Source organism: Podarcis pityusensis (assembly GCF_964106645.2).
Source record: "Podarcis pityusensis genome assembly, chromosome: 13".
Lineage (NCBI taxonomy): Eukaryota > Metazoa > Chordata > Lepidosauria > Squamata > Lacertidae > Podarcis > Podarcis pityusensis.
Genome location: NC_138038.1, coordinates 39,966,144 through 39,993,007, shown reverse-complemented (window position 1 = coordinate 39,993,007; position 26,864 = coordinate 39,966,144). Strand labels below are relative to the sequence as shown.

The 26,864-nt window shown below is 47.7% G+C and overlaps 2 protein-coding genes across 4 annotated transcripts; both read right to left on the bottom strand.

The window, feature by feature from the left end:
* On the bottom strand, positions 1-26,864 carry LOC308461267 (uncharacterized protein). Of its 3 annotated transcripts, XR_013978855.1 has the most exons (4): positions 26,364-26,864; positions 24,004-25,003; positions 9,235-9,464; positions 1-669 (listed from the first exon to the last, which is right to left on the bottom strand). XR_013978855.1 is itself a non-coding variant. In XM_080978040.1 (3 exons), the coding sequence occupies exons 1-3, from the start codon at positions 26,638-26,640 to the stop codon at positions 9,308-9,310; spliced, it is 1,434 nt and encodes a 477-aa protein (XP_080834166.1). In that variant the 5' UTR covers positions 26,641-26,864; the 3' UTR covers positions 6,630-9,307. The 3 variants fall into 3 exon arrangements, 2 of the variants coding, with proteins under 2 accessions (XP_080834166.1, XP_080834165.1); XM_080978040.1 differs by lacking the exon at positions 1-669 and having other exon boundaries at positions 6,630-9,464; XM_080978039.1 differs by lacking the exons at positions 1-669; positions 9,235-9,464 and having other exon boundaries at positions 21,784-25,003.
* Positions 16,726-17,385, bottom strand: LOC308461273 (apoptosis-associated speck-like protein containing a CARD). The gene is made up of 2 exons (XM_080978047.1): positions 17,063-17,385; positions 16,726-16,798 (listed from the first exon to the last, which is right to left on the bottom strand). The coding sequence occupies exons 1-2, from the start codon at positions 17,337-17,339 to the stop codon at positions 16,791-16,793; spliced, it is 285 nt and encodes a 94-aa protein (XP_080834173.1). The 5' UTR covers positions 17,340-17,385; the 3' UTR covers positions 16,726-16,790.

The window sequence follows — 26,864 nt, the reverse complement described above, 5'->3', positions numbered from 1 at the left end:
TATGATGAAGCATGACTTTATTTGGCAATATTTATAAAAACAAGTACAGATGCAAAGAAACTTTGGTTTACTTCCAGTTCCTTCCTCTTTGGGGCTTCATTCTTGGATACTCTTTCCTTGCTTTGATGTTCTTTGTGTTTTGCCTCCTATACTTACATCAAACCTTGCCTCTCTTTACACCCCAGGGCTTTGTTTACAGTTTGCTTTTTATGTAACTGACATGCATTCCGCTTTTGTTATTCTTCCAATTTGAATGAAAAGCAAATTTAAAAATCTGGTGGAATGGAGAGAACAGGTGGGGCATGGTCATTTCTGGATACAAATTCTGTACAAAGGATGGTTCGGCAGGTGGTGGTGTGTCGAGCTAGGCAGCCTTGTTGCGATTGGGGCTCCTCCCGCTCAATGTGGTTCAATGGTAAAATAACACCATTAAACAAGAACCACCAAAACATTAAATTAACTTTCCAAGATAATACTGTGATTTTAAGTAGAGTTCCCTCATTTTTTCTTGGTTAGTTTCCTTCGAATAGATTTTTTGGTACTGTTCTTCGTCCAGGATTTGGCCGTTCAGCATATCCAGGACTGCTGCAACATTGGTGGTCCACTGGATCAGCTGTTCCCGGTGCTGTTCAATGAAATGGCAGTCAGAGGAGCTGGATGGATGAGCATCTGTCAGACAAAAGAAGAACAATTCACATTTAAAGGGGGGGGGGAGGTTTAGAAGATGGTGCAAGAGACTGACCTCTGGTAGGAGGTGGAGCACCCAGGACTTAGCTTGCCTCCAAGAGCCTCTACTTCCGCAACAATTTTGCTTCTGGGACAGTAGTAATGGAAAGCTCACTGGTCTGTCAGCAGCTGTGGAAAGGCAAGAGCTGCGTTGGTCTGCTGGCATCCTTGGCCATGACGTGTGATGCCTGGCTTCATATCTTATCTCTGTGGTTATTAACAAAATGACAATTACTAAAACAATTAATACTAACTTACTGAGCTCCAGAAGGAGTTCACCAATATGGGCCACCCCAGCTTATCCACTGACACTATGTCAGTTACCAAATGCAAAATAGGACTTTGCAGGTGGGCAGATTTGGGTGAGCCACACTTGTTACTTACATATTGTGTTATTCAAAAACCAGGTGAAAAAACCTTTCAAACATAAAATTCCACTGACTATCTGCTTTTTAAATCCATGACAACTCGGAACCAGGCGAAAGTTTTGCTCCCCTCCAGACCCACCTTCAGAATCCTTAGGATGAGGCAATGCTCTCCCCAGCCCCTCCTTATTGTTCCTGGTGGGGGCCAGGAGGTCCTCAGTGTGGTCCTTGCAGTTGATGGCTTCCAGCACCTTGGCGGTCGCTACACAATGTTCCTGATATCACCTGGCTTTGGGGTGTAAAAATGATGTCAAGGGGGAACTTTCTTCACCCCAAGAATCTCAACGAATTCCTGTAGGTGTCAGGAATTTTACTTATTGAAATATGGCAACCCTATAAAAGGGCTCAACTGTTAAATCACTCTGGGAATCAGTGTGCATTTCCCAAGGACTAACAAGAGCAGAGATACTTAGGATTCAGTTCAACATGTTTGTTTTCAATGACAATGCCCTAATTTCCTATACTGTTCCATTTGCAAGGAATGTTGCCCTAATCCTTAGGGCTACTTGGGGATAAGAGGACTGAGGAGGAGCCATACTGACAGAGCAAGGGCTGTAGCTCAGTAGTAGAATATCTAATGCAGAAGGTTCCAGAATCAATCCCTTGCTTCTCTAGGCAGGGCTAGGAGAGACTGTCTGAAGCCCTGGAGAGCTCCCGCAAATCATTGTAGATAATACTGAGTGTGAGCTAGACCAATGGATTCATTCAGTGTAAGGCAGCTTCCTATGTGGATAGCTCAGTTAGTTAGAATGTGGTGCTGATGACACAAAGGTTGCAGGTTCGATCCCTGTATGGGAGAGCTGTATATTCCTCCATTGCAGGGAGCTGGCCTGCAATGATCAGGGGTCCTCAAACTACGGCCTGTGGGCCATATCTGGCCTGCCAGGGTCCTGAACCCGGTCTGCCTGGCAATTGCCGCTACCACCCGCCATCTTCGGGCGCAAGAGGCAGGCTCCCCCCAGGCCCAGGGAAAACCTCCGCTGCTGTGGAGATTGGGCAGCCCTGTCTTGTTCCTTTCTCAATCTTAAACTCTTCAGTAACTACGTTATTCACAATTAACTTAGCTTTTTTTTCTGAATAAATTGCACCTATACCGTTTTCAAAGCCTTGGCCTACCCCCATTCCCTGTAATTTTTCTTCATAAAACTCCAAGAAATATTATCAAAGGCTTTCTCCGCGTCCACAAATATCAAAACTGCTTTAGTGTTAATATTCACTTGTAATTTTTCTAAAATGTTAATTATATTCCTCGTGTTATCTGACAAATGTCTCCCCGGGAGAAAGCCGGCATTTGCCATGCCAGCAGTTTCCCACACTTATTCGCTGATTCAGATGTCTTTTGTCTCATCTGTTTAATCTTCCATTCTATTTCCTGATTTGTCAATTTCATATATTGTACTTGATATAATTTTATCTCTTTCAGGATCTCCTGTGATTTCGGTTTCGCCCTCAGTCTCTTTTCTCCATCCTTTATTTTCTCCAAAATTTTTCCCCTTTTTTCATTTTGAACTCTTTTCTTGATTGCATTTTGTTGTATCAGAAACCCTCTCATAACTGCTTTGCTTGCATCCCAAATCACTCTTTTTTCAGTCGTGGTATTCATATTTATCTCAAAATAATCTCTCAAGTTTTTCTGAGCCTTTTTAATAATTTCCTCATTCCTAAACAAGGAGTCATTCATCCTCCATCTAAAAGAACCAATTGGTGTTAATGTCATTTCCATCTTCACTGCATTGTGGTCGGAGCAAGTTTTAGGGCAAATTTCCACTTTTTTTATCTTCGGGGCCAGTCCCCTAGTTATCCAGATTTGGTCTATTCTTGTCCATGTCATTTTAGCTTCAGAGAAGAAAGTTCCTTCTCTTCCCAAGGGGTTTTTAGTTCTCCAAATATCAACAAGGTCCATATTGTCAGTCATTTCAAAGAACGTCTTTGGTAGTCTGCCGTCTTTCGTCACCGTTTGTCTTTGGGCTTTATCCATATTCGTAGACACCACTCCATTCATATCTCCCATCAAAATCATGTTATAATCTAAATAGTCCAGTAAAATTTCATGCAATTTCTTAAAAAATTCCAATTTTCCCTCGTTCGGTGCATAAGTACCTACTATCAAAAACTTCTCACCTTGTAGTTGAATTTCAATTGCAACAAATCTTCCTTGGTCATCTTTAAATAAAAATTTCGGTGACAGGCTTTCCTTTGCATAAAGTACTACTCCTCTTTTTTTAACTTTGTCTGATGAAATAAATTCTTCTCCTAATCTTTTATTCGTCAAAATTTTCCGATGTAGCCTTGTCACATGCGTTTCTTGTAAACAGATCAAATCCAAATGTTCTTTTTTTAATATATGAAATACTCTCCCCCTTTTTTCCCAGGAGTTCAGTCCATTCACATTCCAACTTAGTACTTGCAGTGTCATGGTGTAATTACTCTCCTTCTCCCCCAGCAGCGCCCAGTAGTTTGTCTATATCTGTCGGTGGTGTTAATTTTCCTTTTTTTTGTAAACTCTTGTCTAGTACGGCTGGCTCTTTTCCAAGTCCTTTCTGCAGGCCTTCTTCGTATGTGCTCAAAAACTTATTTTTTTTCCTCCACTGATCTTATTTTTATCTTTCTTCCTTTGAAACTAAAAGATAGGCCTTGGGGGAATTCCCACCTGAAAAGGATCTTATTTTTTCTCAATAGGGCCACCAAATCTCCAAAGTCGTATCTTAGATCCAAAAGATGTTTTGGTATGTCTTTGAAGATTTCCACTTTTGATTGCAGAATTATCAAAGGTTTATGAAAATGCAAACCCAAAATTTTATCCCTTTCTTCTTTGGATCGGAGGGTAATCAGGCAGTCCCTTATTTTAATCTTTTTTCCTCCTTTTCCTAACCTGAAAGCCCTCACGATCTTAAAATCTTCTTGTTTCAATTCCGATTTCCAAAACTCTGCAAATTCTTGTGTCAAAAAATCTGTCAGGGTGCCCGTCTCCAATTCAGGAATAGCTCTAATCCTTAAATTCGTCTGTTTTTCTTTCAATTCGATCATAGACAGCGTCAGCTTGTGATCTGCAATTTCCTTCTATAGGCCTGGCACCTTCTCTGTTTCCAGCTGCACTACTTTAAATTCCACAGCAGCAGTTTTTTCCTGTGTCAATTTCGATTCCTGCAATAATTTCTGAATAGATTCTGTATTACTATTCACCTTTCCCCCCAAATTATCTAATGTTTCTGTGTTTAAGTCAATTTTTTTATTTGCAGTGTCAACTTTCTTGTTGGTCTCTTCGACCTTCTTATTGGTCTCTTCGACCTTCATACTGAGTTGTAATAGAGTTTCATTGATCTTAACCAATGCATTCGCTAAAACTTCTTCTGTCATTCCGCTAGGCTTAGATTGTGTGGATGCCAATCCCGATGCAGTAGGAAGGCCAGCAGTTGATTGCCTTTGCTACCCCCAAGCTTTCCCAGACCTCAGAACTGACGCGTCTATTTTTTCTTTCCCATCTGCCATAACAATAGAGCAGCAGAGAAGCCAAGGTCACCCTCAGATAAGCTATTCCTGTTTACCAGTGGAAAATTCCCCTTGTTGCAATTTCTAAGGGTCCCCCTAGGTGGACACAGTTACAATAGTCCAAAAGAGTAACTTTCCTTCTTAAAAAAAAAGAACTCCAGCCGAGGAATAAAAACAGTTCCAATTTAGTTACCTTCCAGTTACTTTTACACCAAAGCTGGCCACAATGTATCCACCTTACTGTCAAAAAATCCTTCTATTGACAGCTGACGCGCGAGTTTGAAAGCACTAGTCTTAGTTCATTGGCAGACCGTTCCCAGGGCTGAACGGTGGATTTTACACTTCTCCTCTCTTTATGCAGGTTTAAACAGTCCGAAACAGCCCCCTTCCTTCCCTGCTTCTAGGAGGGGGGTTCAGAAAAGTTCTCGAGTCGGAAAGCAGCCCTTTGCAAACTTATTTCCAGCGCTTTAGCTCTAAAGTCTCTATGCTTTGATCTATTTACAGAACGGGAGGCAGACTTCCTGGTTGTACCTCCCGCCGTGGTAGCCAATTAAGTCTTTTTTTCCATTCAATAAGTCCAATTAAAGAAGTCTTTTTTTCCTTCAATAAATCCAATTCCCCCTACTCACGGGTACTTTCTTTAAGATCCAATTGTTCCAGGATAGAAGTCAGCGCTCTGCAGCAACGGCCATGCGGCTTCGCTCCGTGAAAGTAGCAATCGACTTACAGCACCGCGCCTCTCCCCTGTTCCGCTCCGAAGCCCCGAAAAAGGCTTCCTCGCAAGCTGGGGGGGGCGCAGAAAGGTGCCCACCGAGTCCCCACGTTCCCAGGCTTCACTGCCTGCGATTTGTAAGGGTCCCCGCTTCGCCGCAACGTAAAGGACCCGATTTCCGTGGAGCCGAACCCCTCCTGATCAAAGGGAATCCGCCATTAGCTGATGGCGCTGACCGGAAGTGGTCCAAAAGCAGATCCATACCTCCCATTGAAATAATTGTAAGTTTATGTTGATTAAAATTGTGCTTCATTTTAAATATTGTATTGTTTTTCCTGTTTTTGTGCACCACAAATAAAATACGTGATGTGTGCATAGGAATTCGTTCATATTTTTTCCAAACTATAGTCCAGCCCCCAACAGTGTCTGAGGGACAGGGAACTGGCCCCCTTTAAAAAGTTTGAGGACCCCTGGCGTAGATGATCCCCTTCCAACTCTACAATTCTGTGATGGTTTACTCAGAAATAAGTCCCCAAAATAAGCAGGGCTTTCTTCCTAGTAAAAAAGGTAAAGGTAAAGGACCCCTGGACTGTTAGGTCCAGTCAAAGGTGATTATGGGGTTGCAGCGCTCATCTCGCTTTCAGGCCGAGGGAGCCAGTGTTTGTCTGCCCTCAGCTTTCCAGGTCAAGTGGCCAGCATGACTAAACAGCTTCTGGCATAACGGAACACCGTGATGGAAACCAGAGCGCATGGAAATGGGGTTTACCTTCCAGCCTCAGCAGTACCTATTTATCTACTTGCACTGGCGTTCTTTCAAACTGCTGGTAAATGTGTTTAGGACAGTGGTTGAAGTTAGTGGCATAACAAGACTCACTTTTGAGTATACATGCATGAAATTGTACTGTTAGTTTTATTTTTGTTTATTCTCCTACATTCATATGCCACCTTTCTTCTATCATAAAACCCAAGATTATATTATAGTTCTATCCAGGCACTGACCAGATTTAGACCTGCTTAGCTTCAGAAAGGTATTTTAGTTATTTTATATAGTGCATAATTGTATCATTTCTGTAGCCTCGTGTGCCTTCAGAACATACTCTGGGACCAGCCCAATAATAGACTTGAGGAAATTCAAGAATGCATTTGCTGGCAGTTGCTTGCACAATGAGAACCCCCTGTCCTGAATTTCTCAGAACTGATCTCCAAGGAAATTCCTGGGTTGCCGAACCCCACTCCACCCAACCTTCTCACCAAATGAGGACACAGCAAGCTTGGAATTGGGAAGGTCACATTTACTAAAATCCATTCGTAAGGCACATATAACATCACTTCACAAACATTCCTTTTCCATATCCTTTTTATATGTAACAAAGTCCTGAGTTGATGAAGCATGGTTTCCCCCCAGTTTCATAAAAATTCACATTGCGTTGGCACATCTTAGGGAATATTGACAAGAACTGTCTGATAAAATGGAATGACAAGAAGGAGAGGCAAAGGTGGTTCCTTGTACCAGAGTGTTTTGCATCAAAAGCTGTGTATTCAAAACTTTATTTTAGTTCATAACATTTATTGTTATTCTGCACTACAGCTCCCATCACCCTTGATCACTGGCCTTGCTGGCTAGGGCTGATGGGAGTTTTAAAAGCAATTTACAAGATCATCTGCTGTCATGACAAAAACCTACCGGTAATTTCACCCTTTGTGCACCTTCCTTATTCCTTTGAAAGGAGCTGGGAGGTGTGAGCAGGGAATGGTGTTCACAATAGGGATTAACAGATAGATTGGAGATATCAGGGCAGCAAAGATGGCTCACTTAATGAGTCTACCTGATGTGTGTTAAAGGACAATAAACGATCAGTTAATTAATTTGCCACTATATGCTTTAACCGCTTGGATTATCAGCAAAAGTCACTAAAAGTGTCTGGATTCTGTTAAAACCTTAACTTCCTCAGCAAAAATCATATTAGTAAACATGGGTAAGTCACACAGTCCCTCCCACCTGCCTTGTCATTCTATGACTCTATGATCTCCACTAGAGGGGCTTAGCACAGGCTCACCTCAGACCACAATTAGGGCAGATCACTTAGCACCACTTTTTCCTGATTGGGAGGAGAGCATATCTTTTTGCTGAGTACCAGGTGACAACACACATTTCACCATCTTTCTCTGCAAAGATGAGCAGAGAAATGGGACAATTTAAAGGAAATGGGACGATTTAAACATAAATGAATTGTGTGTTTGAAATGAAATCGTTTTTAAATTAACAAGTAACAACAGAAGTGGAGTCAAAATAGCATTGCCGAGAAACAAGGGGGTGATATCAGCATACTTAGGGGAACCAGTGTTCGATTTTCCCCAGGCGCCAGGCACATTTTGCTACCGGCAGGGACTGGCAAGTGAAGTTGATGGAATAGGCAGAGATGGATAAGCTGACAGGGCAGTTAGGAGACCAAGAGTACCAAAAATTTAACAATTGGAGTAAATACTGTGGGATGTGAAACACAAGAGCAGTCAATTACAACATTCCTAGAGTGTACATGTTTAGACATGGGGAGGGATGTTTGTCCAGCCAGCAGGTAAACTTCCTGGGACAGACTTCCTCTGCATGTGACTAGAGGTGGGTGTGGCCTCTCCTGTGCAGGTAACGACAAAAGCACAGGACAGGGGCAGCCATCTCTCTCTCTTCTCTTCCTTCGAAGAAGTAACATCTGCTAAGCTAAAGATGCCCTTTGGCTCCCAGCCAAGAGAGGAAAAAGGGACTATCTTCTTATATGATAGATTCTAAATGTATATTACTTTATTAAGCTGTCTGCCTTCTGGGATCCGATTGTGAACAGAATGTGAGTAAACTCTTTTTATACTTTTGTAAAGGACTGTGTCGTGTCTTGTATTTTAAGAGGGAACAAAGGGGAAATTACCAGAGTAATTATTATAGAGGTTCTAGCAAACCTGAGCACACGTTACCGTTGCGAACTTAAATAAAGGGGAATGTCTTACTCTGCTGATATTTTGGGAACTTGATAGCACAAGTTGGATAAGGATATAATCAGTCAATATATCCTCTCCTGCATCCCTGAACATTCCCACAAATACAAAAAATATTTAAAAATCACTGTGGCGATTTAAAATTTTTGCCTGGACTAGACCAATTCTGTAAAGACAACTAGTGGAAATAGTGGTAAACAGATGATATAATTGGGAATGCATATAAAGTAGAAAACTAAGGATCCAAGTTTGGGGTGGAGGGAAGCTAAATGCTAACAGAGTAACAACAGAATATGTAGACAAACAACACAATTTTCTCTCCTCCCTCCTTTTTATTTAAGTACACATGTTGAATGTTTTGAGATTCCATTTGCTTGTTGTGGATGTTGACATGTATGAGAAAGAGAATTTATGAAAAACCAATAAAGATGAATTTTTAAAAAAGGGAAAAAAGATATCCTAGAATCCTAGAACTGTAGTTGGAAGGGACCCCGAGGCCTTATGTTGTTACTGCAATAATAATAAAACAGCGACAACAACAATTGTGCAGCAGGTCTGTTTAGCAGTAACTGCTTGGTGATAGGTTAAAAAAATTGCTTAGGAAACTGTGAGACTTAGGCAATTTCCTGCCATTTTCTTGTGGTTTCCTGGTTCAGTTACAAAGCGAGATGGAGAGAGAAGCGTAAATAGCAGTTATGCAGCAAGACGAGGCTTTCAGTGGAAGAACCTACTCCCCAATTTTGCTAAGACCCCCCCTCCCCCAAAATGTAGCAAAAGCGCTGATGAAACTCAACCAGCTTTATTCTACCGCCTCTTTCAACCAGCGGCGTATGTCATCTGGCTGCAAACGCACCGAATTCGGGGCAAGGCAAAAGTTTCGCTTCCCTCCAGACCCACCTTTGCAATCCTTACCATCTGCTGCCCCCAGCGTGAGATGAGATACGCCGCTGGTTGAGGGTGGCGAGAGAGGTCACGGCCAAGGTGCAGCCAGGGGGGCGCACAACCGGTCTCCCGGCGGAGCAGCTCCGCTCCTAGGGGCCGTTTCCTGCTCTGCGGAGGCAGCGAGAGGCTCCCATCGCCCAGAAACTCTGAGAATCCTTTCTGGGCCGCTAGCAATCCTCGGGGGGCTGCCTGTCCTCTCTGGGCTGCTAGCAATCCTTGGGGGGCTGCCCGTCCTCTTTGGGCTGCTAGCAATCCTTGGGGGGCTGCCCGTCCTCTCTGGGCTGCTAGCAATCCTCGGGGGGCTGCCCATCCTCTCTCGGTTGCTAGCAGTCCTCGGGGGGCTGCCTGTCCTCTCTGGGCTGCTAGCAATCCTCGGGGGGCTGCCCATCCTCTCTCGGTTGCTAGCAGTCGGGGGGCTGCCTGTCCTCTCTGGGCTGCTAGCAATCCTCGGGGGGCTGCGCGTCCTCTCTGGGTTGTTAGCAATCCTCGGGGGGCTGCGCGTCCTCTCTGGGCTCCTAGCAATCCTCGGGGGGCTGCCCGTCCTCTCTGGGCTGCTAGCAATCCTCGGGGGGCTGCCTGTCCTCTCTGGGCTCCTAGCAATCCTCGGGGTGCTGCCCGTCCTCTCTGGGTTGGATTTTCAGCAAAAGACTAAAAGTGTCTGGATTCTGTCAAAACCATAACTTCCTTGGCAGAATCATATTAGCAAACATGGGTAAGTCACACAGGTCCTCCCACCTTCCTTGTCATTGTATGACTCTATGATCTCCACAGTTCACTAGAGGGGCTTAGCACAGGCTCACCACAGACCACAATTAGGGCAGATCACTTAACATTACTTTTTCCTGATTGGCAGTGTAGCCTTATTAATCCATGGGTCGGAATAATTGTTGCACCCGAGCAGAGACAAAAGGAGCCAAACGACACCAAGGGGTTAATCCAGAGAAAGAGCGTTTTATTCTGCCACCCAGGGGGGCAGAGGCACCTGTGTGATTCAGTTCACAAAAGACAGGCCGCACCGAAAACATTTTACAAGCAGGTTTTATCCTTTTTTCAAACCCCTTTTTTCCTCTCCCCCTTCACAGATTCTTACATAGAAATGTTGCTTTTCGTTCTCTGACTCTGTTCCCGGAAGTATGTTGCAAATCAATGTACCAGGACAAGGTTATCTTGGATCTGGGAAGCGAAAGCTTTACTGTTCTCAGCTCTGGGTTTGTTACAGCGTTTTTGTTACAGAGAGGACTGCTTAGCTCATGCTTTTTGTCTTAGAGGAAAATGCAGTTTTTAAAATGCGTACTCCGGGGCCTGGCTAGGGGGGGAATTCACAAACAGTTTTTAGGGCTTTCTGGGGTAACCCTAACTGTACCCCTTCAGCAGGAGAGCAAGTGACAACAGAAGTGGAGTCGAAATAGCGTTGCATTGCAACAAGGCGGTGATGTCAGCATCCTTAGGCGAACCAGTGTTTAAATTTTCCCAGGCGTGTTTTGCTACTGGCACACGACTACATGGAGATTTCTGGATGCCAGGCTGGCGGTCACAGTTTAAAAACCTATGTCCTAGTCCATAGTTAATACCATTTCCATTTCCACAGTGTGCGTTTCTCCTTCTTGCATACTGGGTCAAGAGAACTGTTGACAAGCAGTGTAGTTGAGATCATAGAATCCTAGAATTGGAGAACTAGAGGAGACACCGAGGGTCATCTAGTCTAACCCCCTGGCAAATAGGCATAGCTTAGGTGTGAGATGCCATTTGGCGCCTAATTTTATGGCACCTAGTATATATATCTGAGTTTCTAACACTGAGGGGAACCACCAGGTTTTCAGAAGAGAAAATCTTAAAAACGTCAACACTGCATTCCCCCCCCCCCAAAAGCCACACAGTTAAATGAAGATGGAGTATGTTCAACAGCCACTGAATGAAGCTGCTGCCAGCATAGTCAGGGATGATAGAAGTTGGGAACTAACATCAGGAGCTTCAGAGGTTTCCTTGCCTCTTTGCTCTAAGCTGCTACAGTTCTGCAGTGCAAAAGGCAGAACACACATTCCCCAAGAAGTAATCTCTGTCAGGGGACACATGAAAATGAACAGAGTGGCTATAGCCAGAAATGAGAAACCCCTTCTCTCTGAACTGATTGCCTGCAGAGGGCTTTTTAAAGTTAGTCCAAACAGCTTTTGAAATTGGGATGAGGGTTGTGGGCTTTTTAGGGATGGGGGAGGTAAAAACCTTAGAACATAGACAAAATATTGTGCTACTTGGGCAGTGGAAGGAAAGCCTGCAATCCAGGAAATCTGACAACCACACCAAGGGCTTCGCCTTCACAGCCGCTTTCTACCCAGAATACAAAACAAAATGGCACACCCTAGAGCGGGAGTAGCCACTGTGGGGACCTCAAGATGTGGTGGACTACAACTCCCAGCAGACCTGACTACTGGCCTAGGGTAGCCAGGTGTCTTACATTAAAGAGGACTGTCCTCTTTTTGAGGTCTGCCCAGTCCAAGTCTGCTTTAAGATTTTTGGTTTAGTCGTGTCCGATTCTTCATGACCTCATGGACCAGAGCACGCCAGGAACTCCTGTCTTCCACTGCCTCCCGCAGAAGCAGGCAGCCTGTCATCCCCACCATGATATGTATTTTTTATTTAAACTGCAGCAATTATTTCTAAATTTGCACCCATACATATAAATCACTATTTGCAAACTGATATCCTCTTTTTCAGCACCGCATACCTGGCCCCTCTACCTGTTGGCTGGGCTGACAGGAGCTGTGGAGCACAACATCTGGAGAGCAACATGCCAGCTATTCCTACCCTAAAGGATTCAGATACACCCAAATGACTCAAGATACTCACACTGGGCTGTGCCTATAACGGCCACCTCCTTCCCTGCTTGAACTGTGAAGTGCATAAATTTGGGGATTCAAAAGTGGACTTTTTAAAAACCCCCAAAGGCATGACAAGGACCTCTTGAGCTTCCACTCTTACCAGCACAAAAGAGTGAGTGGTTCTGAAAGGAATTTGGGCAAACTGAATGGGTCTATCCATCTACTCCGTGATTCAGTCTGCCTACATGTCAATCACCCATTGTCACAATGAAGTCAGGTGATCCCATTCGGTATAGCAATGGGCCCAGAATCTCCAATTGTCAGCTGATCATCGGGGTTCCCTAGCACAGTGCTGAGCAAGCCCCAACATTCATTGCAGCTTGCAAAGTGTTATACAGTGATACCTTGGTTCTCAAACGCCTTGGTACTCAAACAACTTGGAACCCAAACACTGCAAACCTGGAAGTTAAGTGTTCCAGTTTGCGAACTTTTTTCAGAAGCTGAAAGTACTCCGTTTTGAGTGCCATGCTTCCGATTTGAGTGCTATGCTTCTGTTTTGAGTGTTACACTTCTGATTTCAGTGCCACGCTTCTGTTTTGAGTGTTACGCTGAGGTCTGTCTGTTTTGCTATTTATTTTGCGTTTTTGTTTTTGCAGCTCTTTTTGTGACTGTGTGGAACCCAGTTCAGCTACTGATTGATTGATTGTGTGACTGTTGTTTATTGGTTTCATTTTATGGAACAATGGTCAAATTAGATAGTAAAATTCATGTTAAATTGCTGTTTTAGGGGTTGTTTTTAAAAGTCTGGAACAGATCAATCCATTTTGCATTACTTTCAATGGAAAAGCACACCTTGGTTTTGGAACGCTTTGGTTTTGGAACAGATTTTCGGAACGGATTAAGTTTGAGAACCAAGGTACCACTGCACAGCTGCTGCCTCCAGTCAAGTGACAGGCAGCCCCTGCATGCCCCAGCTGCATCTTTACCTGCCCCAAGCCTGACAGCAGGTGCATGGAAGGTGGGTGTGGCTTGGCCAAAAGAGCAGGGTGAGCCAAATGGGGAGGCCTGGCAGGCCTAGTTAGAACCACTGGGTTGTGTTAGGATATATGCTGAAAACTGTCCCCCGCCCCACCCCAAAGGCCTGAACAACAGAACCAGGTGCCCCTCTTGCCTTCCCAGGTTGCACAGCAGCTCTGACTGTGAGAGCCCTGCTATGGTTGCAGCCTATTCTTGCCTTTGCACAGTGTCGTGATTGGAGCATAGTGAGTGCTTGGGAAAATACATGGTATGGCTTTGTCTGTAGGAGTCCCTTGGCAATAGGGAGGTGGATTTCTGGTGCCTTGAAAGGGGTCTTGCCTCCTGCCTTCCCTTGGGGCCTCATTGCCCTTCCAGGTCTTTCACGAGATGTGGGTTTTTGGCCTTCAGTGCCTCATACAGCATATCCTTGCACCGGAGGTCCCAGCTTGGCACAAGCCTGTAGAGCTCTCGCATCTTGTCTGGGTTAGTTTCCTTGGCAGTGATTTTTTGGTATTGCTCATCACTGAGGACGGAGCCATACAATTTATCCAGAACTGGTTCCACTGAGGTGGTCCGTTGGATTAGCGCCTCCCTGTGCCGCTCAATGAAGTGCATGTTGGAAGAGTGTGGAAACTACAGTCCTACAAGGAAAGAGAAAGAACAGAAATCTTACTACACATTCACACTGCAGGCTTAAAACTGGTTGCCCAACTCATTCCCTCCTCCCCCATGCCCTGAGAATTGCAGTTCCATGAGGGGAGGGATTGCTAACAGACCATTCCTAGTAGCTCATCTGCCTACAGTTCCCAGAATTCTTTGGATAAAATCGTAACTGTTTTGAGAACTGCTTAAAAGCCAGTTTAGGCCTTAAGCAGTATATCAACCAATAAATAATGACAGCAACTTGACCAGCCTTGACTACACTATGACTTGAGAGGCATTGGTGCAAGGCACAGGGGACTAAACTGCAAATATCAGAGAGACAAAAGAAAAAAATGCATTTGTAAAGGTGCAAAACAAGCAAATGTGATCACAGAAGGAAAAGCATGGGGTATCCTAGATTCATGTCAGAAGCTCTCTAAAAGGCTCCAAATTGCAGCCAAGGCATGCATAATCCCAACTGTGGGAACCAGAGAAGCCAGGAAGAGGCAGGATAGAAAAGAGAGAAATTTGTATATAGCAAAGGTTCTTCCATCCATCCTATTTTTGACCTTAAATTTGTGGAATTGGGTGGTTGGGAGAGGCTTTCGGAGCCAACATGCAATAACTTCAGGTTCACAACATCCCGTGGCCTAAAAAGGGACCCCTCACCGTTAGGTCCAGTCGCGGACGACTCTGGGGTTGTGGCGCTCATCTTGCTTTACTGGCCAAGGGAGCCGGCGTACAGCTTCTGGGTCATGTGGCCAGCATGACTAAGCCGCTTCTGGCGAACCAGAGCAGCACATGGAAACACCGTTTACCTTCCCACTGGAGTGGTATGTATTTATCTACTTGCACTTCATGCTTTCGAATTGCTAGGTTGGCAGGAGCAGGGACCGAGCAACGGGAGCTCACCCCGTCGCAGGGATTCGAACCACCGACCTTCTGATCGGCAAGCCCTAGGGCTCTGTAGTTTAACCCACAGCGCCACCCATGTCCCTTCTTGTGGCCTATTAGATCTTAAAACATTACAGTTAAATCAAGCTGTTGGTGTAAACCTATTTTAAAGTTCAAGTAAACAGAAAACAAAAGAATATTTTGTGGGGATTTTTTTATTGTCTTTTATTGTCGGCCACTGTTATCAATGGCCAGCTATTTCTCAGAGCAGATTTAAAGTTGTCTGAGCCTCATTTAATGGGCTCCATTTAACCAGGACTGGCAAACATCAAAACTGATGGAAGATGTGTTGGTTGCTGTTGTTGGTAATGGAGGGTAGGGAGAAAGCGTAGAGCTATAAGTCATGTCCATAATGATCCAAGCAAGTACACAGGGACAAAGTTCAACCTGTATTTTTCAGAGCTGCAAATCAGCAGTCTGGTTATTTATTTTATTGCTGCTGACACCTGGTGACCCTGTCCGCTTCAAGAGTACACCTTTCTCAGAGAAGACATAAACAACCCTCCTTTTCCCCATTCATGATTGCATCCAAGGCCCAACCAGGGCATAACTAGATGTGAAACTTAAACATGCCACTTCCTATGGGGTCTTTTGCGTTTTCAATTCCTAATACAGAGCACAGAGGCAAGGAGAATCTTTTGGGCATAAAAGGGCATAAAAACCTGGGTGAAAATTCGGGCCCCCTTAAAGAAAAAGAGCCTAAAAAGCTTTCTGTTTAAAAATGTTTTAAAGAAGTGAAGCTGAACACGTTTTCTCCATCCTTTCTCTAACTATGCATGTTTTTTCATGTTATCAGAATTATTCCATGGAACTGTTCCCTTATTTCTTTGTGACTCTGAGGTGCTTGTGCCCCGCCCTGTGCCCACAAATATAAACTGGAAAAGTTCAATCCATATTTTTCAGAGCTGCCTATCAGCAGTTTGGTTCTTCGTTTTATTACTGCTGCAACCTCTCTGGCATGAACTGAGAAGCAGCCTTGCATTTCTAAAGCAAATCGGTAAATGAAATACAGTAATGGCTTTAAGCTTGAAATGTCTCGCGGTGCGAAATTGCTCACTTAAACCTGAGCAAGTCCGGGAGTTCGTTGCAGTACCAAGTTTAGCCCTCATGGGGCAGAATGTAAGTAAAGAATAAGTTAAAAGAAGAACAAGTCCATATTCTAAAGTCCATATATGGAAAGAGCGTTATGAAATACTGTACACTGTAGGAATGGAAAATCAAGACAGACAAGTAGGTGGTGATCAGAGAGGCGTCATTTTTTGGCAAGCTCCCAGAGTCTCTCTTTTATTGAGTATTAACAAGCATTGCCACAAATGTGCTAGTGGCTGATTGGCTAATACAGAAACAAAGAAACTCATCGCTGATTGGTTAACATGGGTACAAGGCAGGATTACATATATACATTAATCTTCAATAGTTCAAAGACTGATAAACAAGGTAAAGCTTAGACAGGTATGAAAGCTCCTAATCCACTTATAACTAAGATTGATTATAATATGACTAAAGCTATTACTAATGTTATGATCATAACATAAGAGCACATAATTAATTATGTATTGAAAAAGAGTATATCAGTGTGAACTTAGGGTGAACTAAAAGAGGGGAGTGCTTGTGTGCCTGGGAAAGCTTTGCACAGTGTATAATAAGGATTATAAGCAAAGCTAGAGGATTAAAGGTGAGACTTGAGTGTTTCCAGAAAGGCAAGAAGGGAGGGTAGCAATAGTTCCCAGAATCTCCCAGAATGCCACAGAAGAGAACCAATGTTTCCCAATAATGGCACAGAGAGAGAACATCCCTTCAGTACACGAAAGCGGAAGCAACTGAACGGAGGCATTTCCAGGAAAGCAGGGGGGGGGGGGGGAGCCCCGAATGCATATATTTTTTTAAGTCAAGCTTTGTGCATGACTGTCCTTGCTTACAAAAGACGTTATTTATTTATTATTTTCTATCTTATGTTCTCTGTAATTCTCAACTACTTCAAGGCAAATAAAACTGTTCTGCAGATGAGCGATCAGAGACTTACTATTTCATTTTGAAATCCTCCCTCATCGCAGTTTATTCTCCTTGTTTGACTTCATGTAGTTACAAAACTAGATGGAGAGAAGCGAAAAGGGCAAGTTACGGGGCGAGGCGAGGCTTTTAAGTGGAAGTTCCCACTCCCCAATTTTGCTAAGTGAGTGCCGATGAACCTCAACCAACTTTACTCTACCGCCTCTTCCCACCTCCGGAGGATCTCCTCTGGCTGCAGCAGCTGCAAAGCCGCCGAACTCGGGACCAGGCGAAAGTTTCGCTCCCCTCCCACCTTGGCGATCCTTAAGATCGGGCGCCGCTCTCCCTCCCCAGCCGCTCCTTACGGTTTCCGGTGGCGGCCTGGAGCTCCTCGGCGCGGTCCCTGCAGTTGATGGCTTCCAGCACCTCGATGGTCAGCTGCACGGCGTACACCTCGGTGTAGTAGCTGAACAGTAGGTTTTTGAGGTCCAGCGCATCCGCATTCTGCAGCAGCCCTCGGGGGATGTTTTGGCAGCCCCCGGGCACGGGGAACTCGTTCAGCTTGGCCTTGAGCCTCCTCAGCTCGCCCTCCTCCAAGTTCTCCAGGCAATCCAGCACGCAGTCCCGCCTGCTCCTCGCCATGGCGCGCCTTCAGAGCCAGCAAGAAATCAACCTCGCTTCGCGGAAGCTGCAAGATTGAAAGCAGGCATCCTGCCTGAAACAAAGCCCGGGCTGGGCTGGCGGGGGGGGGGGAGATGCTGGACTCCCATTGGTGCAGCGGGAGGAGAGAGGCTGGCCTGAGTGAAAGCTACAATGGGGGCAGAAACGCGCCCGTGCGCCCTCCCGCGCTTTTCTGTCTTCTCAGCGCGCTGGGCGGAGACGGACTTTCCCATTACAGTGGTACCTCGGGTTACATACGCTTCAGATTACAGACGCTTCCGCTAACCCAGAAATAATACCTCGGGTTAAGAATTTTGCTTTAGAATGAGAACAGAAATCGCGCTGCGGCAGCGGGAGGCCCCATTAGCTAAAGTGGTGCTTCAGGTTAAGAACAGTTTCAGGTTAAGAACGGGCCTCCGGAGCGAATTAAGTACTTAACCCGAGGTACCACTGTATAAGCATTTGCACGAGCGCTTGCAAAAGGCGCCCAGGCGCCAAGTTGTTGCAGGCATAACCTCCAACATTTCTCTGATGAAAATAGGGGAATAACAACAACAACATTATTTATCTGACTGGGTTGCCCCAGCCACTCTGAGCGGCTTCCAGCATATATAAAATAACATAATAAAACAGACTTAAAAAAACCCCTTCCCTATGCAAGGCTGCCTTTAGATTCCCTAGTTGCTTCTATCTCCTTGGCAAGGGGGTGGCAAAACTCCATACCTTCCAATATTTCTCCGATGAAAATAGGAACATCCTAAGGAAAAGTGGGACATTCCAGGATCAAATCAGTAACCTGTAAATCCGGGACTGTCCTTTAAAATAGGGACACTTTGCGGGTCTGCAGCACACGGCTCTTGCAGGAGCGAAATTCTGAAGAGATGGGGCTGGGGGGACTTGGGGGGACGGCAGTGGAGAAGCTGCACGCTCCGACACCGGGGTGGGTGGGGCAGAGAGCAGGCGGGGGTGCGGCTGGTGCGTGTCCGGGGGAGGGGGTGACGCGCATCCCGGTGGCGTGGCATGCCGCCCGCAGGGGTGCGGCGCACGTCCTGGGGTTGTGGCACGCCACCTGCGAGGGCATGGCGAGCATCCCGGGGGGCATGGGGCGTCGCCTGCAGGGGCGAGGACCGCAGCCCGTGGGGGCCTGGCAGGCAGCATGGGGGTGCACGGCATGTGTCCGGGGGTGGCCGCGATGGTAACAACCTCTCCGATGGTGCCGGGAGCGGTACACTCCCCCGCCCCCCTTCCTCTGCCAGTGAGGGGCGGAGCAAGTTTGTAAGAAATAAAGAGGAAAGCCATGCGAACAGCCAGGCCATGGTCTGTTCTTGTAAACATCCCAGGAACTCAGATGTACAGGAAGTCAGATGCACTGGTTTGTTCTTGTAAACCTCGAAAGAAGTCGTCCGTTTTCTATAAACCTAAGGCATGATACGTCACATATTTCGCTCGAGTTTTCTGATAGACTGATGGGGCAAACCTCTGGCCCGCCGCTTAGTTTTTTTCCTCCCATGTCAGAGGCTTTCGACGCACGACAGGCAGTCATTCAACAAGTGCAAGCTTTACGCACACACACTTGTTGTTGTTTAGTCGTCTAGTCGTGTCCGACTCTTCGTGACCCCATGGACCAGAGTACGCCAGGCACTCCTGTCTTCCACTGCCTCCCGCAGTTTGGTCAGACTCATGTTTGTAGCTTCAAGAACACTGTCCAACCATCTCGTCCTCTGTCGTCCCCTTCTCCTTGTGCCCTCCATCTTTCCCAACATCAGGGCCTTTTCCAGGGAGTCTTCTCTTCTCATGAGGTGGCCAAAGTATTGGAGCCTCAGCTTCAGGATCTGTCCTTCCAGTGAGCACTCAGGGCTGATTTCCTTAAAAATGGATGCATCTGATCTTCTTGCAGTCCATGGGACTCTCAAGAGTCTTCTCCAGCACCATAATTCAAAAGCATCAATTCTTCGGTGATCAGCCTTCTTTGTGGTCCAGCTCTCACTTCCAGATGCAACCAAACGCTCTTCCACGGGTGAGCCAGCAAGGGAGTGACTCCCTGTGCAAGAGGAACCATTAGCAGTGCCATAAGCATCCTCATAGTTATCAATTTGCACTCCTAGAATAGAAAGGTTGTATCCAGCATTCAAAAACCTCCTCAGCTTGCATTAACTAGCCACACACAAGGCATACAAGCTCCACCTCCCAGTCGTTCTTAGACTTCTTATTGGGTGAGCAACACAGCCAAGCAACACAGTTGGAGCCTCCCTCCTCCCTGGCCTGCAGGGAGGGAGGGAGGGAGGGAAGGAGAGGAGCTGCTTCCTTTGAAATTTAAGGGACATCATTTAAGGGACATCCATCAATAAGGGACAGCAGCGGGACATGGCGCTGGAATAAGGGACTGTCCCTTCAAATAAGGGACACTTGACAGCTATGCCCCAGTGCTTTGTTTACAGTTTGCTTTTTATGTAACTGACACGCATTCTGCTTTTGTTATTCTTCCAATTTGAATGAAAAGCAAATTTAAAAATCTGGTGGAATGGAGAGAACAGGTGGGGCATGGTCATTTCTGGATACAAATTCTGTACAAAGGATGGTTCGGCAGGTGGTGGTGTGTCGGGCTAGGCAGCCTCGTTGCGACTGGGGATCTTCCCGCTCGATGTGGTGCAATGGTAAGATAACACCATTAAACAAGAACCACCAAAACATTAAATTAACTTTCCAAGATAATACTGTGATTTTAAGTAGAGTTCCCTCATTTTTTTCTTGGTTAGTTTCCCTTGAAGAGATTTTTTGGTACTGTTCTTCATCCAGGATTGGGCTGTTCAACATATCCAGGACTGCTGCAACAGGTTACAGACTCCGCTAACCCAGAAATAGTACCTTGGATTAAGAACTTTGCTTCAGGATGAGAACAGAAATCGTGCAGCGGCGGTGCGGCAGCAGCAGGAGGCCCTATTAGCTAAAGTGGTGCTTCATGTTAAGAACAGTTTCAAATTAAGTACGGACCTCTGGAATGAATTAAGTACTTAATCTGAGGTACCACTGTATAGATAATACTGAGTGTGAGCTAGACCAATGGTCTTATTCAGTGTAAGGCAGCTTCCTATGTGGATAGCTCAGTTAGTTAGAGCGTGGTGCTGATAACACCAAGATTACAGGTTTGCTCCCTGTATGGGAGAGCTATATATTCCTCCATTGCAGGGGGTTGGCCTAGATCAGGGGTCCACAAATTACGGTCTGCGGGCCATATCCGGCCTGCCAGGGTCCTGAACCCGGTCTGCCCGGCAATTGCCGCTACCACCCGGTGTCTTTGGACGCAAGAGGCAGGGAGGCAGGCTCCCCCCAGGCCCGGGGCAAACCCCCGCTGCTGCTGCTGCTGCTGCCTTGCGGCCGGACTGGCAATCCCTCGGCCCGCCCGCCTGCTCTCTCTTGCTGCCACATGTTTACTCTCGCCTCACAGGCCTTGGCTGGCTCCACTGTAAACGCCGCCCCTACTCATGAGGCCTTTGAGGCCTAGTCGCCTCCCCTTGCCGGGAACGGGCGAGCCCTGCGCTTGCGGGCCGAGGGAACACGTTCGGCTCCTGCTGGCCTCCACTCGATGCCCCACAGCCTCGGCGCTCACGCAGGTCCTGTTTAAAAAGTTTGAGGACCCCTGGCGTGGATGATCCCCTTCCAACTCTATGATGGTTTACTCAGAAATAAGTCCCCAAAATAAGCAGGGCTTTCTTCCTAGTAAAAAGGGTAAAGGTAAAGGACCCCTGGACTGTTAAGTCCAGTCAAAGGTGACTATGAGGTTGCAGTGCTCATCTCACTTTCAGGCCGAGGGAGCCAGTGTTTGTCCGCAGACAGCTTTTCAGGTCATGTGGCCAGCATGACTAAGCCGCTTCTGGCACAGCGGAACACCGTGATGGAAACCAGAGCACACGGAAATGGTGTTTGCCTTCCAGCCTCAGCAGTACTATTTATCTACTTGCACTGGCGTGCTTTCAAACTGCTAGTAAATGTGTTGAGGATAGTGGCCAAAGTTAGCAGCATAACAAGACTCGCTTTTGAGTATAAATGCATGAAATTGTACTGTTAGTTTTATTCTTGTCTATTCTCTTACATTCATATGCCACCTTTCTTCCACCATAAAACCCAAGATTGTATTATAGTTCCATCCAGGCACTGACCAGATTTAGACCAGCTTAGCTTCAGAAAGGTATTTTAGTTATTTTATATAGTGCATAATTGTATCATTTTTGTAGCCTCGTGTGCCTTCAGAACATACTCTGGGACCAGCCCAATAATAGCCTTGAGGAAATCCAAGGATGCATTTGCTGGCAGTTGCTTGCACAATGAGAACACCCTGTCCTGGATTTCTCAGAACTGATCTCCAAGGAAATTCCTGGGTTGCTGAACCCCACTCCACCCAACCTTCTCACCAAATGAGGACACAAGCTTGGAATTGGGAAGGTCACATTTACTAAAATCCATTCGTAAGGCACATATAACATCACTTCACAAACATTCCTTTTCCATATCCTTTTTATATGTAACAAAGTCCTGAGTTGATGAAGCATGGTTTCCCCCCCAGTTTCATAAAAATTCACATTGCGTTGGCACATCTTAGGGAATATTGACAAGAACAGTCTGATAAAATGGAATGACAAATAGGAATGACAAAAAGGAGAGGCAAAGGTGGTTCCTTGTAGCAGAGCGATTTGCATCAAAAGTTGTGTATTCAAAACTTTATTTTAGTTCATAAAACGTATTGTTATTCTGCCCTAGAATTCCCATCACCCCCGATCACTGGCCTTGCTGGCTGGGGCTGATGGGAGTTTTGAAAAACCCTCAAAACAATTTACAAGATCATCTGCTTCACAACAGGGATTAACAGATTGGAGATATCAGGGCAGCAAAGATGGCTCACTTAGTGAGTCTACCTGATGTGTGTTAAAGGACAATAAACGATAAGTTAATTAATTTGCCACTATATGCTTTAACCGCTTGGATTTTCAGCAAAAGTCACTAAAAGTGTGTGGATTCTGTCAAAACCATAACTTCCTCAGCAAAAATCATATTAGCAAACATGGGTAAGTCACACAGTCCCTCCCACCTGCCTTGTCATTCTATGACTCTATGATCTCCACTAGAGGGGCTTAGCACAGGCTCACCTCAGACCACAATTAGGGCAGATCACTTAGCATCAGTTTTTCCTGATTGGGAGGAGAGCATATATTTTTGCTGAGTACCAGGTGACAACACACATTTCACCATCTTTCTCTGCAACGATGAGCAGGGTGAAGAAATGGGACAATTTAAAAGAAATGGGACAATTTAAAAATAAATGAAGTGTGTGTTTGTGTGTCTCTAAATTTGAATCAGATTTTAAATGAAATTAAATTTTTAAATTAACAAGTAACAACAGAAGTGGAGTAACAATAGCACTGCCGAGAAACAAGGGGGGGGGTTTTGATATCACCATGCTTAGGGGAACGAGTGTTCAAATTTCCCCAGGCGCCGGCAGGGACTGGCAAATGAAGTTGATGGAATAGGCAGAGATGGATAAGCTGACAGGGCAGTTAGGAGACCAAGAGTACCAAAAATTTAACAACAATTGGAGTAAATACAAAAAAATATTTGACAGATCACTGCAGAGATTTAAAATTTTTGACTGGACTAGACCAATTCTGTAAAGACTAGTGGAAACAGTGGAAACTATGGTAAACAGATGATATAATTGGGAATGCGTATAAAGTAGAAAACTAAGTATCCAAGTCTGGGGTGGAGGGAAGCTAAATGCTAACAGAGTAACAACAGAATATGAAGACAAACAACACAATTTTCTCTCCTCCCTCCTTTTTATTTAAGTACACATGTTGAATGTTTTGAGATTTCATTTGCTTGTTGTGGATGTTGACATGTATGAGAAAGAGAATTTATGAAAAACCAATAAAGATGAATTTTAAAAGAAGAAGAAAAAAGGATATCCTAGAATCCTAGAGTTGTAGTTGGAAGGGACCCCGGGGCCTTATGTTGTTACTGCAATAACAATAAAACAGCGACGACAACAATTGTGCAACAGGTCTGTTTAGCAGTAACTGCTTGGTAATAGGTTAAAAAACTTACATAGGAAACTGTGAGACTTAGGCAATTTCCTGCCATTTTCTTGTGGTTTCCTGGTTCAGTTACAAAGCGAGATGGAGAGAGAAGCGTAAATAGCAGCTATGCAGCAGGATGAGGCTTTCAGCGGAAGAGCCCACTCCCCAATTTTGCTAAGACCCCCGCTCCCCCAAAATGTAGCAAAAGCGCTGATGAAACTCAACCAGCTTTATTCTACCGCCTCTTTCAACCAGCGGCTTATGTCATCTGGCTGCAAACCCGCCGAACTCGGGGCAAGGCAAAAGTTTCCCACCTTCGCGATCCTTAGCATCCGCCACCGTCAGGGCGAGATGAGACAAGCGCTGGTTGAGGGTGGCAACTGACAGAAGAAGGAGGCGCACAATCGGCCTCCCGGCGGAGCAGCTCCACTCCCAGCCCCGCTTCCTGCTTTGCGGGTGCGACCAGCAGCTCCCGGTACTCGGGCTGGTTCTGCGCCTGCAGCTGCTGGTTATTGTGGACCAGAGACCCGGACGCCTCGTCCCGCCGCTGTTTCCACGCATCCATGTCGCCCAGAAACTCCCAGCATCCTTTCTGGGCTGCTAACGATCCTCGGAGGGCTGCGCGTCCTCTCTGGGCTGCGCGCGGACCTCTGGGGGCTGCACATCCTCTCTGGGCTTCGCGCCCTCCAGACCCATCTTCGCGATTCTTAGCATCCGCCGCCGCCAGGGCGAGATGAGATAAGCCGCTGGTTGAGGGTTGCGAGGAAGTCAACGGCCAGGGCGCAGGCCAGGGGGGCGCGCAATCGGCCTCCTGGCGGAGCAGCTCCACTCCCAGCCCCGCTTCCTGCTTTGCGGGTGCGGCCAGCAGCTCCCGGTACTCGGGCTGATTCGCGGCCCCGTCGCCCAGATGCTCCCATAATACTCTCTGGGCTGCGCGCGATCCTGGGGGGGCTGCGCGCGATCCTCGGGTGGCTGCGCGTCCTCTCTGGGCTGCTAGCGATCCTCGGGTGGCTGCGCGTCCTCTCTGGGCTGCGAGCGATCCTCGGGTGGCTGCGCGTCCTCTCTGGGCTGCGAGCAATCCTCGGGTGGCTGCGCGTCCTCTCTGGGCTGCGAGCGATCCTCGGGTGGCTGCGCGTCCTCTCTGGGCTGCGCGCGGACCTCTGGGGGCTGCACATCCTCTCTGGGCTTCGCGCCCTCCAGACCCATCTTCGCGATTCTTAGCATCCGCCGCCGCCAGGGCGAGATGAGATAAGCCTCTGGTTGAGGGTTGCGAGGAAGTCAACGGCCAGGGCGCAGGCCAGGGGGGCGCGCAATCGGCCTCCTGGCGGAGCAGCTCCACTCCCAGCACCGCTTCCTGCTCTGCGGATGCGGCCAGCACCTCCCGGTACTCGGGCTGATTCGCGGCCCCGTCGCCCAGATGCTCCCATAATCCTCTCTGGGCTGCGAACGATCCTGGGGGGGCTGCGAGCGATCCTCGGGTGGCTGCGCGTCCTCTCTGGGCTGCTAGCGATCCTCGGGTGGCTGCGCGTCCTCCCTGGGCTGCGCGTCCTCTCTGGGCTGCGAGCGATCCTCGGTAGGCTGCGCGTCCTCTGTGGGCTGCGAGCGATCCTCGGGTGGCTGCGCGTCCTCTCTGGGCTGCGAGCGATCCTCGGGTGGCTGCGCGTCCTCTCTGGGCTGCGCGCGGACCTCTGGGGGCTGCACATCCTCTCTGGGCTTCGCGCCCTCCAGACCCATCTTCGCGATTCTTAGCATCCGCCGCCGCCAGGGCGAGATGAGATAAGCCTCTGGTTGAGGGTTGCGAGGAAGTCAACGGCCAGGGCGCAGGCCAGGGGGGCGCGCAATCGGCCTCCCGGCGGAGCAGCTCCACTCCCAGCACCGCTTCCTGCTCTGCGGATGCGGCCAGCACCTCCCGGTACTCGGGCTGATTCGCGGCCCCGTCGCCCAGATGCTCCCATAATCCTCTCTGGGCTGCGAACGATCCTGGGGGGGCTGCGCGCGATCCTCGGGTGGCTGCGCGTCCTCTCTGGGCTACGAGCGATCCTCGGTAGGCTGCGCGTCCTCTCTGGGCTGCGAGCGATCCTCGGTGGGCTGCGCGTCCTCTCTGGGCTGCGAGCGATCCTCGGGTGGCTGCGCGTCCTCTCTGGGCTACGAGCGATCCTCGGTAGGCTGCGCGTCCTCTCTGGGCTGCGAGCGATCCTCGGGTGGCTGCGCGTGCTCTCTGGGCTGCGAGCGATCCTCGGGTGGCTGCGCCTCCTCTCTGGGCTGCGAGTGATCCTCGGGGGGCTGCGAGTGTTCTCTGGGCTGCGCGTCCTCTACCGGCTGGCTGCGCCCGCGGCACCTTCTTCCCCTGGCCTTTGCAAGGCATCCTGAGCCCTGGAGGAGGAAGAACAAGAAGGGCGCTGGAGGCTGGCCATGAGCGGAGCAGCTGTGCCGCGCAACCGACTGACCCAGGGCCCTCAGGGGAGCGGAGGAAGATCCGCCTACGGCTGCCCCGAACCGGGTGGCCTTGGCCGCTCAGAGGAAGCTGCCGGCAACGCCCTTTTAAAAGCAGATGAAACGAAAGTTGGCCGCGCTCTTAATGGGCTTTGGGGGTGGGGTGAAGGAGGGCTCTGCCGGGCTCAGGGGAGTCGAAAGGGAGCGGGCACCAGGCAGGAAGGGCCTCTACCTGCTGGCTGCGCTGGAGGGTCCTTTGCAGCGCCCATAAACCTTTTATTAAGAAATAATATTTTAAATATTGGATTGTCTGGGAAGAAATTCATTACAAGGTGAAGTGCCTGAGGAATTGAATGGGTGGAGGGTAGAGGGGTTGGAGGAGAGGCGGAAAGAGGCGCTAATTTCTCCGTGGCTAGGGGACGCAGTTTTGGACGCATCTACCAGGGGCGCAAGATCCCTTAGCTACGGCCCTGGCCGCTGCGCTCCCTCCCCAGCCGCTCCTTACTGTTCCCGGTGGCGATCAGGAGCTCCTCGGCGCGGTCCTTGCAGTTGATGGTTTTCAGCACCTTGGCGGTCAGCTGCACGGCGTACTTCTCGGTGTAGAAGCTGACCATCATGTTCGTCAGGTCCAGCGTCTCCGCCTTCTGCAACTTCCCTCGGGGGATGTTCGCGTTACCCCTGCGCACGGGGAACTCGTTCAGCTTGGCCTTGAACCTCCTCAACTCGCCCTCACTCAAGTTCTCCAGGCACGTCAGCAGGCAGTCCCGCGCGCTCCTCGCCATGGCGCACCTTCAAGTGTCTGCAAGAAATGAAACTTGCTTCGCGGAAACTGCAAAATTGAAAGCAGGCATGGTGCCTGGGGTGGGGTGGGGGATGGGGATGTAGGACTCGGATTGGTGCAGCGGGAGGAGAGATGCGTGGCCTGAGTGAAAGCTCCAAAAGGTGCCGGAAACGCTCCCCCGTGGCTCCCGCGCTTTTCTCTGTCTGTTTACTTAGCAAGCTGGGC

Coding starts and splice junctions, on each gene's coding strand:
- LOC308461273 (XM_080978047.1), bottom strand. CDS start 17,339: ATGGCGAGGAGCAGGCGGGACTGCGTGCTGGATTGCCTGGAGAACTTG.
- LOC308461267 (XM_080978039.1), bottom strand. CDS start 26,640: ATGGCGAGGAGCGCGCGGGACTGCCTGCTGACGTGCCTGGAGAACTTG. Junction 25,004..26,363: donor CCTGATCGCCACCGGGAACA/GTAAGGAGCGGC, acceptor GAGGACGCGCAG/CCTACCGAGGATCGCTCGCA.